Below are 19,158 nucleotides of genomic sequence, written 5' to 3'. Positions count from 1 at the left end.
AAATGTTGGAGAAACGTGACCACACCGATATCTAGACATTTAATCAATAAATCTAATACTTTAAACATTGTATCACTGAATATTTAAATTAAGAAGTTATTCTTAAAACTCAACTATAATTGTTGATTCTACGTTATAAAGATCATAAGATTTCTGTCCCTTTTCTAGTGAACTTCTCAGTTTTCATGTAATGTTAATGTATTCACAGAAAAGAAAGTCCCACTTTGGCATTCTTTAAGATTTATATAAATGGTTGGTTTTTTTTTTTCTCTATTAAACTTGTGAAAAGTCAAGACATTTCCTAATTTCTTTTAATGATAAATTTATCAAGTATTGATTTTGTCCTTCCCCAAAACCATGTATAATTCTTGTTTCCCAATTCACTTCAAATTCAATTTTACAACCATTATTTTAGGTTTATCCTGTGTGATCCAGAAGATGGTCTTTATGAGGATATATCATTAGATGAATTTGATCCTGAAACACAGACAAAGAAAGAAGAATTGAAGAAAGCTAAACAGGAAGAAATGCTGAATGAACTGGAATTTAAAAAGTAAGCTTTAGATTATAGATAAAAATTTCAATATAAGATATATAGTTGTAGTCACAAATCAACTTCTTGTGTTTGCTTGATTCCAATAAAAAGTTATTCAAATTTACATAAGCTGGAAACCTGTCTTTGAAACAATATCTAATTAAATTTCCAGATTATGGTTTTTAAAGACATAAAACTTTTTCCTTATTGTGTCGTCTTTCATGCACACCTTATTCAGTTTTTCCCAACTATATTGTTCTATGGATAAGCATTTGGTTTGCCTTTTTTCATGGATTGGAAATCTTTGGTTTTGTTATTGCGATGGAACACAAAATTAACAGCAATTTACTGATATATTCTTTCCTCAGAACACAATGTTGCATATATTTGAAAAAATACCGTAAAAGTTTACATTGTTATTTTTTTTGAAAAAATGAAGTGCTTTGATTATTTAGAAGATTAACTGCTTTGAATAAAGATACATCAAACTAAATTGGAGACAACCCAAGAACCTGTACATTTTATAGATTTTTTTAATTTAGAATTAATAACTTAGAACAAATGGTCAGATGTTGTTAGAAACTTGTCCCCATTTTGAATACTGTAAAAAGATTTAATAGTAAATAAAAGTTTTTTACATTAAATTTTTTCTTCCAATAAATGATTAAATGTTGATAGAAATGTATCCTTCTTTGTTTAACCTGCAACTCTTTTTGTTGTTGTGGAAGTGAGATAAAGTGATTTTGCATTTTGTCGTATGCATCTTTAACATTAAGGGCATACGATACAGTTACAGGGGAGGTAATGACATTGCTAACGTTAATTGTTATTTTAGCGACGTCAAACTATGACTTATTGGGGAAAAGCTAAGTTTTTGACTGAGTTTTATCATTCAAACTTATTTAACTTGAAATCAAGTTCATGGACCCCTCTTTTTTAAAATGCCATTTGGTTTGATTACGCGAGAAGATTATATGTACCAATTTTCATGAACACGTAAATAGTGCATTTTTTTTAAAACTTGATAAATATATAGCAAAAAATGATGTTTACTTTTACATTCATGAACATTTAATAAATATGAGTTATTTCTGAAAAAAAAAATGTATAAAATTTTAGGATATTTATAAAATACATAAATTACAAATTATTTAACAAAAAACAATTTGTGTTTATCTTTTAAAATAAATAAAAGTTATTTATAGTATAACTAATCGCCGTATTTGAATATCAAAAATAAGACAACGCTTACCGAACGACGCATGGATTAAACGAGTGTGCAGCACGAGTTTAATCCATAGCGGCGTTCGGTCACAAGGTGTCTTATTTTTGATATTCAAATACGGCGATTAGTTATTCTTTTTATTACATTGGCAAATGGCTTTTTTTTTTTATGTAATTAATGTAGAAAATGTAAGGAACTATATCTTTTTCCTACGCATTGACAATTTGTTTTGATCCGACGTTGTCGACGTCTTGACAACGCCTATTGTTGTATGACGTCAGAGAGTGAAATAACAACGTTTATTTCACATGTGAAATTATCGGTTTTTATCTAACTGGGAAATCAATGTAATTCATTGCAACCAATGTAATAAATTTCTTTCTTTCGAAAGGGAAAATAGGGCCACTAAACAGAATTTTGAGCAAATATACAAAATTACGACCTCATTTTACTCAAAAAAGTAGCACATGAAGGTTTATTTTTTATTACATATTTGATTTAATCAGGTTAAAAATAGCCTATATGGAAATTTTTTATTAAAATGTAAATACGGGATCAAAACTGTATTGTATGCCCTTAAGGCTCTTCCTGTGGATAATTTATTTAGACATCAATATTCTGTATACCTATAAATAAAAAGATTGAAATATTATATTCAGTATATGGTATATTTAATTTTATCTTTATCTAATTTCAGTCTGAATTTAGAACAGAGAGAAGTGTGTCGTGTCAGAAGAAAACTTCTTCAGTATTTGTACAGATTGAAAACTTATGAGGTAACATGATTTTATCCTGCAATTGGTTGTCCTACTATACAGATACAGCCCTACAGATATCGCTATGCTGTATTTGTATACTATACAGATATCACTTTAAAGCTCCGCCCACTGCCGGACTGAGTATTGTATGAACCTGCGTGGCCTCAGAATGTGTATTGCAGTCGCATTCCAATGACATACAATTGTTGATTTCAAAACTTAAATGTGTATGATTGTGTAACAAAAACAACCATGCCATACTCGGCTGGAAACAGGAGTAATAGCTTGCTAAGGCTCCCATTACACCTGTTTCTTAGCCTCGTACAAATACAGCTGATTTTTAAAGACAGTAAACAGTTATTGTCTATATAAAAAAGAAGATATGACATGATTGCCAATGCGACAACTCTCCACAAGAGACTAAATGACTCAGAAATTAACAACTATAGGTTACCTTACGGCCTTCAACAATGAGCAAAACCCATACCGCATAGTCAGATATAAAAGGCAACGAAATGACAATGTTACTTGTAACAATGTAAAACAATTCAAAGCAGAAAACTTTAGGCCTAATTTATGTACAAAAAATAAATGAAAAACAAATATATAACACATAAACAAACGACAACCACTTAATTACAGGCTCCTGACTTGGGGCAGGCACATACATACAGAATGTGGTGGGGTTAAACATGTTAGCAGGATCCCAACCCTCCCCATACCTGGGACACTGGTGTAACAGTACAACATAAGAGCGAACTATAAAAATCAGTTAAAAAAGGCTCAACTCAGATGGATGCAAATAGAAATACTACACAGAGTGGACGTGAATTGTCTATTTATTGTTAAGGAGGCTCGAGGGTATAAAAATTTCAGAAAAAAATTAAACATTTGTTTTTCATTACAAATTTTATTTATTACCTTTTGTAGTTGTTACTTTATCATATGGTACAAAAAACATTCAAAACAATTAATTTGTGTTGGCTTCAGATGACTTTTAAAATGTAAACATCATTGAAAAAGTTCCAAATTATCTCCCTTTGGTGGTAAAATGCCATTTTTTGGCTTTAAAATTGAAATATCTCTTTTAACTCATCGGTGACCTATATTTTTTAATATAATTTCGATATATGCTGTACTTAAACTAAATTATTGTAAAATTTGAGCGATTTCTGTAATAAATTTCTTTTTTTATTTCGATATTACATTTATTTCTCCTATTAGTTCAACAGAAAAAATAAGTTTTATTATAATAAAAACATTTTTGGCAGTAAATTTTTATACACTAAATTTTAGCTTTATGGAATACTGTTTCAACTTGTGCTTGTCATTTATTCAGTTTTGTTTGATGACATAATTGTCCATCACTGTCAGTTATATAATGCTTTATGATATTCTGAATAAATGACCTTTTTCACAAATCTTGAGTTAGATATTCTGCAAATGAACTTGCATCCTTGGTTTCCATTTTCATGTCTTTATTTGGACAGGAAGAAAAGTTTAGCTGACAAAAAAAACACTTTTACAAAGATGTATGCTTCTTTCGAAGGCAGATTGTGAGCGCAAATGTGATCCTATTAACTGTATGATAAAGTGCATTTATAGAAAAATATAGAGAAATCCTATATAAATGATTTAGACCCGCGAACCCCCTTAAATGTTATAAATATCAGTAAAATAAATGAACAAAAACACAAAAATTTCATATAGATAATATGACTATATTTTTAATGACTACACAAAGTGAATGATTTCCAGAGATATTGAAAATAGTGTGGCTTTAAATACATCAGCTTTAAATTACTCCATCTCCATAAGCCTATTCTTTATTGCTTGAAAAACTTTGTGCAGGCTGTAGTAATATTTGGTCTGTTTGTTTGCAGTGCATTCTGGGAGGTGTCCATGCAGCAGCAGAAAGGTTTAATGAAAAATTCTTCCAGAAATTCAGATCAGAAAACATAGTGGAGATTGCAGTTAATTATGCCAGGGTAGGTCTCCATTGTTACAGTGCATTTTGTGGATTTCGGTGTTCGTTTAAAAAGTGTTGCTGATTGGTTATTTTTTACGAGATCTTTATTGCCCACTGATTAAAAATTGTGAAGTTTAAGATTAAAAATCAACTGCATTTTCTTATTAAATTTGACAGAAAATGTGTATGCATTAAAAATATTTGGTTAAAAAATATATTACTTGTCTTAGCAAGAAATATAGGGGTAACAAATGATTTCTTATAATAAATTATTGGAAATTGTAGTTTGTGATTTTTTCAAAAAGTTAGATCAAACAATTTCAGAAAGTATTTAGTGTTATAAAATACATTTCAAAGGAGATTCAAATTAAAATGGAAAATACTTATTCCAAAAGTTTTCTTTTAAATATAACATAGAAAATATGGAATAATGTTATGATGTAATTTCTTAATTCATTTATTTTGATAGTGTTTGTTTATATTCATAATTTATATTTACAGGATAATAATATAGAAGCCTTAGAAACTCTGTTCACCTTTCATTGGGAAGATCTAAGACCTCACAGGTAATTGTCAAAAGCTTATTGGAAACAATAATGTGTAGAGTATAGTTATTTTTTTGACTTTAGCAATTTTGACTTCATTATCTAACAAAACCTTAAGGGCATACGATACAGTTACAGGGGAGGTAATGACGTTGCTAATGTAAATTGTTATTTTCGCGACGTCAAACTATGACTTATCGGGAAAAGATTCAGTTTTCGACTGATTTTTAGCATTCAAACTCATTTAACTTGAAAACGAGTTCATGGATCCCTCTTTTTCAAAATGCCATTTGGTTTGATTACGCGAGAAGATTATTTGTGCTAATTTTCATGAAAACGCAAATAGTGCAATTTTTTAAAATTTGGTAAATATACAGTAAAAAATTATGTTTTTTTTTTCTACATTCATGAACATTTGATAAATATGAGATATTTCTGAAAATAAAATGTATAAATTTTTAGGATACTTATGAAATACAGAAATTACAAATTATTTAACAAAAAACAATGTGTGTTTATCTTTTAAAACAAGAAAGTTATGTCTTTCTTTCGAAAGAGAAAATACGGTCACAAATCCGAATTTTGAGCAAATATACAAAATTTAGACCTCATTTTACTCAAAAAGTAGCATATGAAGGTATATTTTTTATTGCATATTTGATTCAATCAGGTAAAAAATAGTCTATATGGAAATTTTTATCAAAGTGTAAATATGGGATCAAAACTGTATTGTTTGCCCTTAATAACAATTAAATAGAACTGGCCACTTGCAAGACAAATTTTTCATTGTTGCTGTAAATAACATTGCTGAATGAATATTTCATTTTAATATTGTAATGTTTTAGGTTAGGAATATTGTCAAATTTTCCAGAAACAACAAATCCACATGAATATAGGTCACTGCTACCAGAAGTTGGGTAAGTGATATAAAAGTTTGTTTCATAATATTTCTTTCTGCATTATTTAGATTCATTATTAATATTTTCAATATTAGTCTGTTAATAGATGCAAAGTAAAATCATAGAAATAATTCTGAAGGTTTGAAGTTTGGTTAAATGATAATTTCATATACAGAATTTATAGTTTTGCTGGTTAAAATAAAATTGCCCTTTTAATGAATCCTCCACTACAAAGTCACAAATATAACTAATTCCCCCCCCCCCCCAAAAAAAAAAATCAGGAATAATTTTGATAATTGGTAATTGAATCATACAAACAAATAATTTATTTTTATTAGAGTCTCACCTCTTTAAAACATTTGATATAAAACACAGTCAATATAATATTAACAATTTATAAAAGAGCCAATCTAAAAAGAGTTATGAGAGACTGTAAAAACACAGATTAAAATACATTTATATCACATCTATAACATATATCACTATATCTTAACATAAAACACCATATTATTAAAAACAATTATACAAAAAAAAACAAACATATAGGAAATTTTGAAAGGCTACCAGACTAGAAAATTTATGAAGAGGGTAAACTGATATCTAGATTATTTTTTATGCGGACAATATTGACAAAATTACCATTCAAAAGAATGATCAATGAATAACATACATCTTTAATAGATATAAAAATGTATGAACCAAATCTTACAAAGGTTTATAATTTAGTTTCCAGCACTATTAAAAGTTCCTTTGGATAAATATAAACTTCCAAAAACTTATTATTTGAGTTGGAGTAAATCAGAATCAAAGACATGTACAGTAATATTATTGTTCTTTCTATGTTACAGGAATGATAAATCAGTTATTCCCTGGGAAGAAGACAGATGGAGAGAAAAAGATTGGAGTGAGGAAGATTTTTGCAGGTAAAAAAATAAAAGATGGTTAGAGACAACATTGTACTCCTTACATGAAAATTAAGCTGTTGTTAATTAGGGATTACGCTTTAGGTTTGTTTTTAATATTGCTGATATTTAATATACAGTTAACTCTCGTTGTCTCCAACTCGGTTGACTCAAAATTTCGGATGAGTCAAAGTTTTCACTTGGTCCCGAACTTTGTTCCATATAAATGTATGTAATTCGACTGTGGATGAGTCGAAATTGGATGAGTTGAAATTTTGGTTGAGTCGAACTAAATTTACGGTCCCAAGGTTAACAAAAGCATTCAAAATTCATTATCTATCTCGAACTAATACACATATGTCAAAACATGACCTCCAGGATTTAAATGGATCGAAGAGTTAATCTGACAATACACGTGTAATTTAATTTCCGGTCACTAACCACTGTATTAATTTATGACATGCTATTTCCACTAGTGTTAACCTAAGAAATTATATAAATAATTAGTGATACATTGTTAAAATTCATAAAAAAGTATTTAAAATGTTTACAAAACAATTAATTGTGATTGATACTAATGAGCTTGGCTGTGTATAAAGTGAAGATTATGACCTCTGTAAATAATCAACCAAAAACTACTGAATCGGCGTCTTTAATCTTGTTATATTTTTTTTTGAAAAGAAAGAGTGAGATTAAACAAAATGAAGAGAAATCTAACTTTTCTAAAATCTCATGTATCCGAAAATAAACAATTTGTCACCGACCTGAATAACGAAACTAATGAATGGTATTTACTCTCTCGAAAAAAAGCCATAGGAAAAAATTGTAACTGAAACAATAAAATAAGTAAATATAATGTTATTATAATAATGAAAGACCATGACATTTAAATACATCGATCTGATACCAGAATATCGATCCCCTTCCCATATTCACCAGGATTTATTTTAGTTTAACCAAATTAAGCAAGAGTTGTGTCCCTTGGTTTGTCAAACTTCCGGTTTTCGTTTAAGTCGAACTATGTGTATCTCGAAATATTTCTCTGGTCCGACTGACTTCGAGGTAACGAGAGTCGACTGTATATAATTTTGAATTTTAATTCAAATAAACATTCAGTAATACATTAAAAATAGACAGATACTACAAAAGCGTAAATTTGGAAATGAGGTGTATCATTGGACCTTCATTGATAGCAGTCTAAATTCTCCTAACTTAGCATTCACCTGCCATTTTATAATAAAGTTTAAAAGCACATTTTGAACTTCATATTTAGTTTTACAGATTAACTTTTCTTTCAATGACAACCTTTACAGCACAACTATTTTAATTAGGGTTGTATTGGGTGAACCATGCAATTTTGTTTTATAATTATGAATAGACAAACGGTATCTTCAACATATTAAAATGGAGTGAGTTATTGATAGATGGTTATTTAATTGAATTTAACACTGATATTTTTCAGAACTATCATAGAACCAGTTTTACCAGATCTAGGAGGTTTCTTATATGAGGAAAATCCAGGTCTCAAAGAATTTAGGTTTGTATAATAATTTATAACACTAGCCAACAAATTTTGATATGAAAAAACTTTACACTATTTATATTATAGAGGAAGTAGTTTTTGATTAGTCATTTTGGCTTTATTGTCATACAACAGAAGTTTTTTTTAGGTATTTTGTCTGTTGGTTTTTATGCAATAAGCTTGTTTAAATTTTATAAATTTTTTAACTTTCATAAATTAATGTGTTCTTCAGCCATTTTATTTATTTTTTTCTATACTGGAATTCTTGATTTAGTGATACCTTAAATGACTAAGCAGACATGATAAAATAATCATAGTAATATTAATTTTTACATATTTTTATGCCCCACCTACGATAGTAGAGGGGCATTATGTTTTCTGGTCTGTGCGTCCGTCCATCCGTTCGTTCGTTCGTTCGTCCGTTCGTCCGTCTGTCCCGCTTCAGGTTAAAGTTTTTGGTCGAGGTAGTTTTTGATGAAGTTGAAGTCCAATCGACTTCAAACTTGGTACACATGTTCCCTATGATATGATCTTTCTAATTTTAATGCCAAATTAGAGATTTTACCCCAATTTCACGGTCCACTGAACATAGAAAATGATAGTGCGAGTGGGGCATTCGTGTACTGAGGACACATTCTTGTTTTCTATATAGAATGGCCAACCCAAACACTGATGATCTTTCTAAGTGGTACAGTTTCAGAGCCTGTGAGATTGAGAGGTTATCGAGACAAGTAGACCTATCTGTAGAATTAGTCAAATTGGCAACTGAGAGAGGTGTTGAGGTGGGTCTTACAATTCAGAATATATTGTTTTCATAAACCTAAAAAATATCTACTCCTATAAATACAAATTTTGATGTTGATTGTTTGAAAATGTCTGAAAAGAGCTAAAAATGTAAAAAAAGTATTCTCAAAAATAAATTTGTTTGCAGGATATATTAAGGAGAGAATGTTTTTGTAAACTAGCATTTCATTAGATGAGAGGTCATATATTGAAACAGTAGTAACATATTTGAAGTTATTCTTCAACAATTTAAGAAAATAGAAATGATATATAAATGTATGATTTTAGTTGATAATAATGTGAATACTTAATTTTTCAGGGTTTATCTGAACTACTGGATAACTTGGTAACCATGGAGATGCTAGTATATGACTGTTATGTGGATGAAAATCTGACCTTTGATGAACTACAAAAGATAGCAGACTATGATAAATTGGAACTAATTATGTCTAAGGTATGTTGTAGTTTTACAAGTAAAGGTAATTTGAATTCTGCTGTACAAAAAAAATCTGACCTGTTATCATATCTCTCAGATCTAATTTTCAAAAAGCAAGAATCTGAAACAAATATGGTTTTGAGCATGTTCCAAAAAAAATGAATAGTTGTAAAACCAACTTATTTAAACAAACAAAAAAGAAAAACAACTACATTATCACTGAACTAGTATATATTTGTTTAGGGGCCAGCTAAAGGGGGCCTCCAGGTGCGGGAATTTCTCGTTGCATTGAAGACCTGTTGGTGACCTTCTGCTGTTGTCTGCTCTATGGTCGAGTTGTTGTCTCTTTGGTACATTCCCCATTTCCATTCTCAATTTTACTGATAATTTTAATGGATCCAAAAAACTTTTCTCGATCTTTCTTAATCAGGACTGCTCAATGATGTATTTGAAAGTCAAGGATGTATAAGAGCAGAAAGAGTTAAAGAACTATATGTCAAAAATGTACATAAAAATATTTGAATCTGATGAAAAAAATATAGCATGTTATGGTTTGATATATTGAGTGTAGATTGCTTTCAATACAATCTCAATAAAATGGGGATAAGGATATAGAGCTGACAACATGTTTAAAAATAACTTGGACAACAAATAAATTTAGAATAGTAAGACAGACTATCATTTTATTAATTTTTATTCAGGCATCAACAGAAATGTACACAAAGTGTCTACACAAATGACAGATATTATACATGTATATTATTGTAATATTATTTTTTATTCAGGCATCAACAGAAATGTACACAAAATGTCTACACAAATGGCTGGTACCTTTCCTTCAGCAGTGTGAACACAGACAGCCAGGATCCTTTACTTCACTACTAAGAGATTACATTGTCACAAAAGCTAAGACCGATCTTACACTACCTACTAAAATATTTGAAGCATCTAAAGCGACTGTGAGTTTTTTTGTGAAGTAATTTTGAAATGAGATTTAAACCTTGTAAAGATTGAATTGATAATTTTAAGACGATCATTCCTTAGTCTACATCATTAACATGGATATTTATGATGCATTGTTTCGAAGCTAGGACATTTTCACAGAGTTATTTAATTTTTGGGTGTAAATATTTTTCACAAATTTTGAAGCCTGAAAGACCTTGTGTGATTGGCTTCAGCAAGAAAAAAAATCTAGATTTTTACACATATTTAAATTCTTTGAAAATTCAGTTCTTTACAAACATTTAATATCCCCAAAGGTTTTACATCTTTATTGTGTGGTCTTCTGCACTTCAAAAAAAGCTCAAATGGTTAATCTTTGTTAATTACTGTAAATTCAGAAATTATTGCAAGGTTTTTATTATTGCGAAAAATGCGAGAAAATTGTGAACGCAATAATTAAAACTTTTAAATATTTTATACAAATTAAACAGGATTTTTCTCAAAATCTTAAAAATTAAAATTGAATTTCAGTCTAAAATGACAAAATCGCAATAATAAATGCATGCAATAATTTCTGAATCTACAGAAATAGAAATAGCAATGGTTATTTATTTGGAAATATTATTTGTGTTCCTCTTTTATAAGCCCGTTTGGGATAATTTATGTAAGAATACATTATCTTGTTCATTTGCAGCAAAAAAGACCTATTATATCAAGTCAGGATGATGTCATGTCCATGGCCCTAGAAGCTCTATATGTTTGTGGCAGGTATGTTGTACACCTTTTCTTGTTTTAAATATTTATCTAAAATATATGTGTATTACCAATATATATTTTTATTAAGATATTGAATGATCTATGTAAGAACACTGTTAGCTCTTTCTTTATACAGATATTAGCAATACCACTATTTCACACCTGAAGTAACAGATAGTGAAATCTTTGTAAAGTAATTCATTTCTTTCAGACTTATGTTTGTTTACAAAGAAAACTATGACCATTTTTAGCTCACCTGGCCCGAAGGGCCAAGTGAGCTTATGCCATCACTTGGCTTCCGTCGTCTGTCGTTGTCTGTCGTCGTAAAATATTTCAAGAATCTTCTCCTCTGAAAGTACTATGCCAAATACTTCCAAACTTTAAACTGAATGTTCCTTAGGGTATCTAGTTTATAAATTGTATCCGAAGTTTTGATCTATCAACAAACATGGTCGCCATTGCTAAAAATAGAACATAGGGGTCAAATGCAGTTTTTGGCTTATATCTCAAAAACGAAAGCATTTAGAGCAAATCTGAAATGGAGTAAAAATGTTCATTAGGTCAAGATCTATCAGCCCTGAAATTTTCAGATGAATCAAACATTCCATTGTTGGGTTGCTGCCACTTAATTGGTAATTTTAAGGAAATTTTGCAGTTTTTGGTCATTATCTTGAATATTATTATAGATAAGGATAAACTGTAAACAGCAAAAATGATCAGCAAAGTAAGATCTACAAATAAGTTAATATGACAAAAATTGTCAATTGACCCCTTAAGGGGTTATTGTCCTTTAATGACAATTTTTCACAATTTGTTCATCATATTTGCTAACTTTAAAAAATCTTCTCCTCTAAAACTACTCAACCAAATTCAACCAAACTTCAACTGAATGATCAGTAGGGTGTATAAAATAAAGTTTGTGTTTTATTTTCTATTTCGTCAAAAAACATGGCCGTCATGGCTAAAAATAGAACACAGGGTAAAATGCAGTTTTTCAAGAATCTTCTCCTCTGAAACTACTAGGCCAAATACTTCCAAACTTTAACTAAATGTTCCTTAGGGTATCTAGTTTATAAATTGTATCCGAAGTTTTGATCTATCAACAAACATGGTCGCCATTGCTAAAAATAGAACATATGGGTCAAATGCAGTTTTTGGCTTATATCTCAAAAACGAAAGCATTTAGAGGAAATCTGACATGGGGGTAAAAATGTTCAGTAGGTCAAGATCTATCAGCCCTGAAATTTTCAGACAAATCGATACTCATTGTGGGGTTGTTGCCACTTAATTGGTAATTTTAAGCAAATTTTGCAGTTTTTGGTTATTATCTTGAATATTATTATAGATAGAGATAAACTGTAAACAACAAAAATGTTTATCAAAGTAAGATCTTCAAATAAGTTTAATGACTTAAAATGCCAGTTGACGCCTTAAGGAGTTATTGCCCTTTAATGATAATTTTAAACAATTGTTCATTGTTTGCTAACTTAAAAAAATCTTTTTCTCTTAAAATTCTGAACCAATTTCACTTTAACTTAAAACTTAACAATCCTTAGGGTAACTTGTATTAATTTGTGTTTTTTATACCCCCCAAAAAACAAAGTTTTGGGGAAGTATATAGGAATCACCCTGTCCATCCGTCTGTCTGTCCATGTGTCTCGGAAATGCAACTCCTCCTTAATGGATTGACCAATATTAATGAAACTTCACACAGTTGTAGTACACAACCTGAGGATGTGCACGAAGGAAAATATTTCTGGTCGGAATTATTTTAAGGGAGATAATTGATTTTACTTATATAATTAGTTAAATATAGCTCTAAATGGCAACAAGTCTGTAAGCGCAACTACTCCTAAACAGATTAATCAATATTGATGAAACTTTACACAGTTTTTGTACACAACCTGTAGATGTGCATGAAGGAAGATATTTCTGGTAAGATTTTTTTCAAGGGAGATAAGCACAACTCCTCCTAAATGACTGTACCAATATTAATTAAACTTTACACAGATCCAGTACATGACCAGAGAATGTGCATAAAGGAAGATATTCTTGGTCTGAAATATTTGAAGGGAGATAATTAACTTAATTTATATAGTTTAAGTTATTTTTTTGGTTTCTACACACTGACTTAAAATATGCAAAGAGAGATAACTCTAATTATTATTAATTTTAAATGTTCTTTCATTTCCTTTTAAATAGCCAATGTTGCTAGGGGTAAAATGCATTATTTTTGCCTATGAAGAAAATATGACAGATACAAAGAATGTTTAAATGGCATATTTTAGCACACACTGAAAAGCAAAAATAATCATTGATGAATGATTTAAACAAAAAAATTGAAGGTGAGCGATTCAGGCTTTTGAGAGCCTCTTGTTACATGTATCAATCTCCATGTTAAACTGGTGTCTAAAAAGGATCTGAAAACAATTCTAGTTTGACAGTATTGTTTTATCTTTTTCAGTTTATGTCATTAATGTTTAATTGCTTGAACTAAGGAGTAAGTTCGGTAAGGGCCATATTTGGCCCCAATTATAAAGTTCATAGTTACGAGACAATGAAGGTTTTAAGTTGCATTAAATATATGTGAGAAAGTTAAACAGAAATGTTTTTGTCAAAGTTTAAGTCTAAGACGTTGAGTTTTACATCCCAAAAAGGTCAAGATAAGGGATTTTGGTGAAATTTGACAAAATGAGCTGGATTTCAACCAAATTAAGGACCAGGAAACATAGAGCGCAGCCGTCGACAAACTTAATATTTAAATAAGACATGTGAAATGTCTTCACAAACATTATTTTAAAAGATCTTTGTTGTCGACGTATGCGCTCTATGTTTTCTGTCCAATAATCTATTGAAATTTACCTATTTTCATTGATTTTTTCGTGAAAAATCAATATGAGTGCAACTTGTGACGTCATAATGTAACGTAGAAACGTAAAGTTTTCAACAAAATAGCTTATTTTCTATCTAGTCACTATATTAGGTTTAATTTATTGTGATATTGGTCAATAAATCCGAATTTGAAATTTACGCTAAAAAAGGGGGCAATTTTAGGACCTTACTGAACATACTCCTTTGTTCTGTTAAAAATGCAAATTTCAAGTTTGTTATGCAGATGAAGTTCATACAAATATATAATTTGTCATTTTATTTTGTAGGGATGATCAATTAGATTTAGCTTTAGAAATTTTTCAATGTCTTCCACAGAAAGGATATGGGTAAGGTTACCAAAATGTCTATTTTCTTGTTCTCAAATACTTTTACAATGCAAATTTCACAGATAATAATCTCAGTCATTGACAAAAAGTGATAGACTGTTGTGATCACTGTAAGGGAGCTACCATTTGATTTTTATGGGGGGCTAGGATGAAATTTGAAAAAAATAGGCAGGACAGGAGTTTTGAGTAAAAAAAAAAGGCAGGATGAGACGCTTGCAAAAAAAAAAGTCAGGACGACAATTTAGGTAAAAAAAATCAGGATAAACTAAAAAAATAAAAGGCAGGACTGAACAGAGTGAAAAATAAAAAAGGCAGGACAGAGATTACAGCTAAAAAAATGCAGGACAAAATTTTTCATCCTACCCCCCTCCCCCCCCCATAAAAATCAAATGGTAGCTCCCTAATACACTATTCGTTGGCTTTAGTGGATATGTATTGAATTGATTAATTACATACATATGTAAACCCAACTAGTACAGTTATGACATTGCAGAAGAAAGATATAACAGTTGAACTCAGTTATGTCGTTTAATTCACTTCCCAAAATATTTCATTATTATGACTTATGCTAAGGGCTGTTCAATAAAACCATACATGGGACCCAGAGAAGGCTTTTTGAAATCTCTACCAGAAGTTGTGTCAAAGACTTTAGTAAACTGAAAATTAAAGTGAAATTCTAAATCTGCCTTTATTGGATGTTACCCCATTTTTGTCAGTATCATATATGTTTTAATGGAACAATCCTGATATTTTTCGTTTTATTGCTAAAAAATTGCTAAAGATATTTATTTTTTTTGTAACACATTTGGTATTTTTATTTTGATGTATTATCTTGAAAACATTTTTACAGGAAAGAAACAAAAGAATCAATAAGACTGCACAAGGAAATAGACAAGCTCGAAAGACATTTGGGGTAATTTTGCCTAAATACAGTACAATGATCTGTTATTACATTTTTTTTAAAGTACTCACATCTATCTTCAAATGAGGATAGAATTATGTAAGGATATATTGATTGCCTACAAAGTAATATGAAAATAATATTTTAAATTGGTTAAGAAAATTCAATTAATAGCATGTTTATAATTTGAAGTATGACAAAAAACTGTGTAATTTTTTTTTTACCCATGTTGATAACAACAAAACTGTCTCCAATCATTTTCAATTTCAGAATATGATAGTTTGTTTTGTTTTTCAGGGCATTAAAGATTTTACATGAACAGGATGTTAAGAAACCTCTACATTATATCCTAGAAACAGAGGTATTGTGTAAATTTGTTTGAATAAGATTTTTTGATATTTTGTAAATTTTTTTTTTTAGGGTGATATTTTTTTTTTGCATTTTTACTTCAATGTTTCCACTTACCTGCTTCTTAAGCTATTTGCAATTCCGCTTTTCCGTCCCCATACATTTGTTATGTTTCATTAGAGTATAAATTGTAATAACTCCAGTTATTTCCCTTTAAGTACTGCTTCAAACCATTGTGCACTTTTTTTTTCTTCATTGCTGTAACTTTGGTTTTCTTATGATTTTATTTTTTGCAATTTTCTTACTTTGTTCATATAATCTTGAATCTAGTAATTTTGTTTGTCTGACCAGTGGGTTTGTTTTGAATAAATTTTTCCAACGTTTTTTTTATTACAGAAAGATGCAGACGATGCCAAGATGTTAATGATAAGGTTGACAAGAGCGGCTGGCAAAAGGTATAATAATTCTTATAGAGTTGTCTGAAGAAACTACCTAATTTTTACTATACTAACTTTCAGACTTATATGTGAATAAAGTCTGCTTAATGAGCTGATTAATATTTTTTACATTGGTGTTCTCAACATATCACCTGGAAAAAATCAAACACTATATAAAAAAAAACTCATCAAGGTTTATAATTGTGTATGCCAAATGAAGTTTTGGTCTACAAAAGACCCTAAGTTACGCTTGAATCAAAAATGTATAAAGGTCAAATCAAGTATGAATGTGAAGAGTATTAACGACTCAAAAGTCTGAAGGAAAGTTTTTGCCAAATACAGCTCAAGTAATTTGTTCCTAGGGTAGATAATCCTTAGTATTTTGAAAAATATAAATTTTTGTAAACAGTTAAAATTTCTGAATATGTCCATATCAATGATTGGTCATGTCAACACAGAAGTGTATATGATATTCTTTAATATGTTTGTCAGGAAACGTCAGTCTTAAATTTTTATAGCATGGCATATGTCCTTGAAAAAATCATACCTTCATACTCTTTAGAAAACATACACAGCGATAATATTTTATAATTTGATTCCGTGCATACAAAGCTTTTCTGGCTTTATCAGGTACAATCTTATATATACCAAAATTGATGTATAAAAATTTGAATACATTAGTAAATAGATGGAACCTCAAATTTGAAATTACAAAATGTATTCATATTCTGAAACATTAAATTCCATTTAATTGATAGCTTGAATTATGTTTGTGTAGTTTTCTGAAATTTTCATTTTTTGATTTTATGATTGACAGAAGTGAACCATTATCAGAAATTGCATGGAGAAAGTTACATGATGATGTGATACAGCTACAAAATCAGGTGTACAGATGTCTGTCGTCTGGTCTGTGTCATGAAGTAGGTGAATGGTATAGTTTCTATAAGTTGTTAGGGTGAACTTTTACTATTGATTATTAAATATATATTTTCTTCATTATTTAAATTTATTGAAACAGAATTTGTGTAAAGTATTTTGTTTTTCAAAGATATTTACCTTCTTGGATTACCATCATGAAATTTTTTAAAGCATAGTAATAATTTTGGAATGGTTTAGCTGCTCAATATTGAGAAATCTTTTCAAAAGAAAACATCCTTGTGTTTGCCATAAAAAATATATAATTGAAACCCTTAAATCTTGGCTTAACAATTTTTTTTATTAGGTGGTTTCCAACTATGCTTTATAAAAGAAATATTAACTCTGAATTGTTTTTTTAAAAGCGCCACCTTCTTTTTCAGATATTCACTGAAAGCTTGCTGTGTTCTGGCAGAAGAGAGAGTATAACTTTAGCAGGCGAGTACATAGAAAGAAGTAATAATGAGAGTCTTCCTACTCAATCTTACACAAAGAATTTAAAGGTGTCATATAAACGTGCCATACAGCTAGTCATCTCATCAGCACAGGAGTATTTTGATTCTTCTACAGATATGAAAGATCCATGTATAGATCTTGCCAGGTAATTATTACAATTGTTCATATATATGACACCAGTGACCTCAGAGTTGTCTTACTAGTTCATCTACAGCAATCACTGGCCTTCCAACATTGAGGTTACAAGTTCAAACCCTATGATTGACTAGGATTGATAGTTTTCCTGTCAAAGGTCAATGTTCTCTTCAAGCACTCTGGTCTCTTCTTCCAATAAAAGATGGCTGCCATGATATAGCTGATTGTGCTAACAGTTGTGTTAAACTTCAACAATCAATCAATCATATACTTAACAAATTTTGATCTCACTAAATATTATAAGATCTTCTACCTTTGATTTCATCATAGTTTTTATGCCCCACTTACGATTGTAGATTGTTCATCCTTTCGTCCCGCTTCAGGTTAAAGTTTTTGGTCAAGGTAGTTTTTGATGAAATTGAAGTCCAATCAACTTGAAACTTAATATACATGTTCCCTATGATATGATCTTTCAAATTTAAATGCCAAATTAGAGTTTTTAACCCAATTTCACGGTCCACTAAACATAGAAAATGATAGTGGAGTGGGGCATCCATGTACTATGGACATATTCTTGTTTTTGTATAATTTTAAACTAAACAAAACTGTTGAAAGAAATAGCGCATAATTTGATTTGATTTTGCAATTGATTCGATGTGTTATAAGGGTAATGATAACACGGAGATACTTGATTTATTTAAGAATTACACAATACAATTAACACAAATAGGTTTTGTTTATAGTGAGGACAGAGCACATTTATCTGCTTAAGTTCAAATGTTGGCTACATATATCTCAATTTTTAACCACCAAAGATAGATTTGTTTACTGTGTATCTATTATTTTTTCTAAATTCTAATTTTGCATGAATGAAAGGAAAAAATAGTTTTTCTGTAAATATATGATTTTGTGGTTTTACAAAAGTCTGCATACAAACCTCTAGAAAATATGTAGGTCATTAAAACATTTGCATTTCTGGTTTACTGGTACACACGTAAGCCACAAAAATTGGAATCTCAATAAGGGACGACATCAAAAGATCGATGTAGGATAAAAACCTTAAATCAAATAGTTTGGGGGTGGGGGGTTAAAATTCTGCAAGTTTTATATCTCTAAAATCGATTTTTACATATATCCTTATTTGTAATTTTTTTTCCCCAAATTAAGTTAAAAGGGGGGTGGGGGTCAGTGAAAAAACTATGTGAATTAAGTTTTTTATCCTACATTGAACTTTTGATGTCGTCCCTAACAATAATGAATCCACAATATATTTTTTGTAATTTAAAAGAATATTTCTAAATCTAACTATTTTGTATTGCAGGATATGCTTAAATTTGATAAGAGACACACCTACTTTGATACAAGAAGAACTGGATTTGATAAACTCTCTTGCTATGTTGGACGATTTTGGTGTATCAATTATACCAGCACAAGGTAATTGATGATAGATAATGGTTTGTCAATGATATACAGACA

At 29.8% G+C, this 19,158-nt stretch overlaps 1 protein-coding gene across 1 annotated transcript in view; it reads left to right on the top strand.

Moving 5' to 3' along the window:
* LOC143071066 (NBAS subunit of NRZ tethering complex-like) overlaps nt 1-19,158 on the top strand; it is a 57,949-nt gene that overhangs the window by 16,652 nt on the left and 22,139 nt on the right. Inside the window, exons 11-28 of the mRNA XM_076245142.1 lie at nt 416-553; nt 2,458-2,536; nt 4,402-4,506; nt 4,989-5,053; nt 5,878-5,949; nt 6,780-6,854; nt 8,296-8,370; nt 9,008-9,137; nt 9,458-9,592; nt 10,360-10,533; nt 11,211-11,284; nt 14,431-14,490; nt 15,341-15,403; nt 15,689-15,752; nt 16,136-16,194; nt 16,994-17,096; nt 17,475-17,692; nt 19,004-19,116. Of these exons, the coding sequence (XP_076101257.1) occupies nt 416-553; nt 2,458-2,536; nt 4,402-4,506; nt 4,989-5,053; nt 5,878-5,949; nt 6,780-6,854; nt 8,296-8,370; nt 9,008-9,137; nt 9,458-9,592; nt 10,360-10,533; nt 11,211-11,284; nt 14,431-14,490; nt 15,341-15,403; nt 15,689-15,752; nt 16,136-16,194; nt 16,994-17,096; nt 17,475-17,692; nt 19,004-19,116 (1,802 nt within the window). The remainder of the gene's footprint in view (nt 1-415; nt 554-2,457; nt 2,537-4,401; nt 4,507-4,988; nt 5,054-5,877; nt 5,950-6,779; nt 6,855-8,295; nt 8,371-9,007; nt 9,138-9,457; nt 9,593-10,359; nt 10,534-11,210; nt 11,285-14,430; nt 14,491-15,340; nt 15,404-15,688; nt 15,753-16,135; nt 16,195-16,993; nt 17,097-17,474; nt 17,693-19,003; nt 19,117-19,158) is intronic.

The sequence above is a fragment of the Mytilus galloprovincialis genome, chromosome 4 (genome assembly GCF_965363235.1).
Source record: "Mytilus galloprovincialis chromosome 4, xbMytGall1.hap1.1, whole genome shotgun sequence".
NCBI lineage: Eukaryota > Metazoa > Mollusca > Bivalvia > Mytilida > Mytilidae > Mytilus > Mytilus galloprovincialis.
Note: the sequence above shows the minus strand (reverse complement) of the source record. Positions and strands in the feature narration are given on the sequence as shown.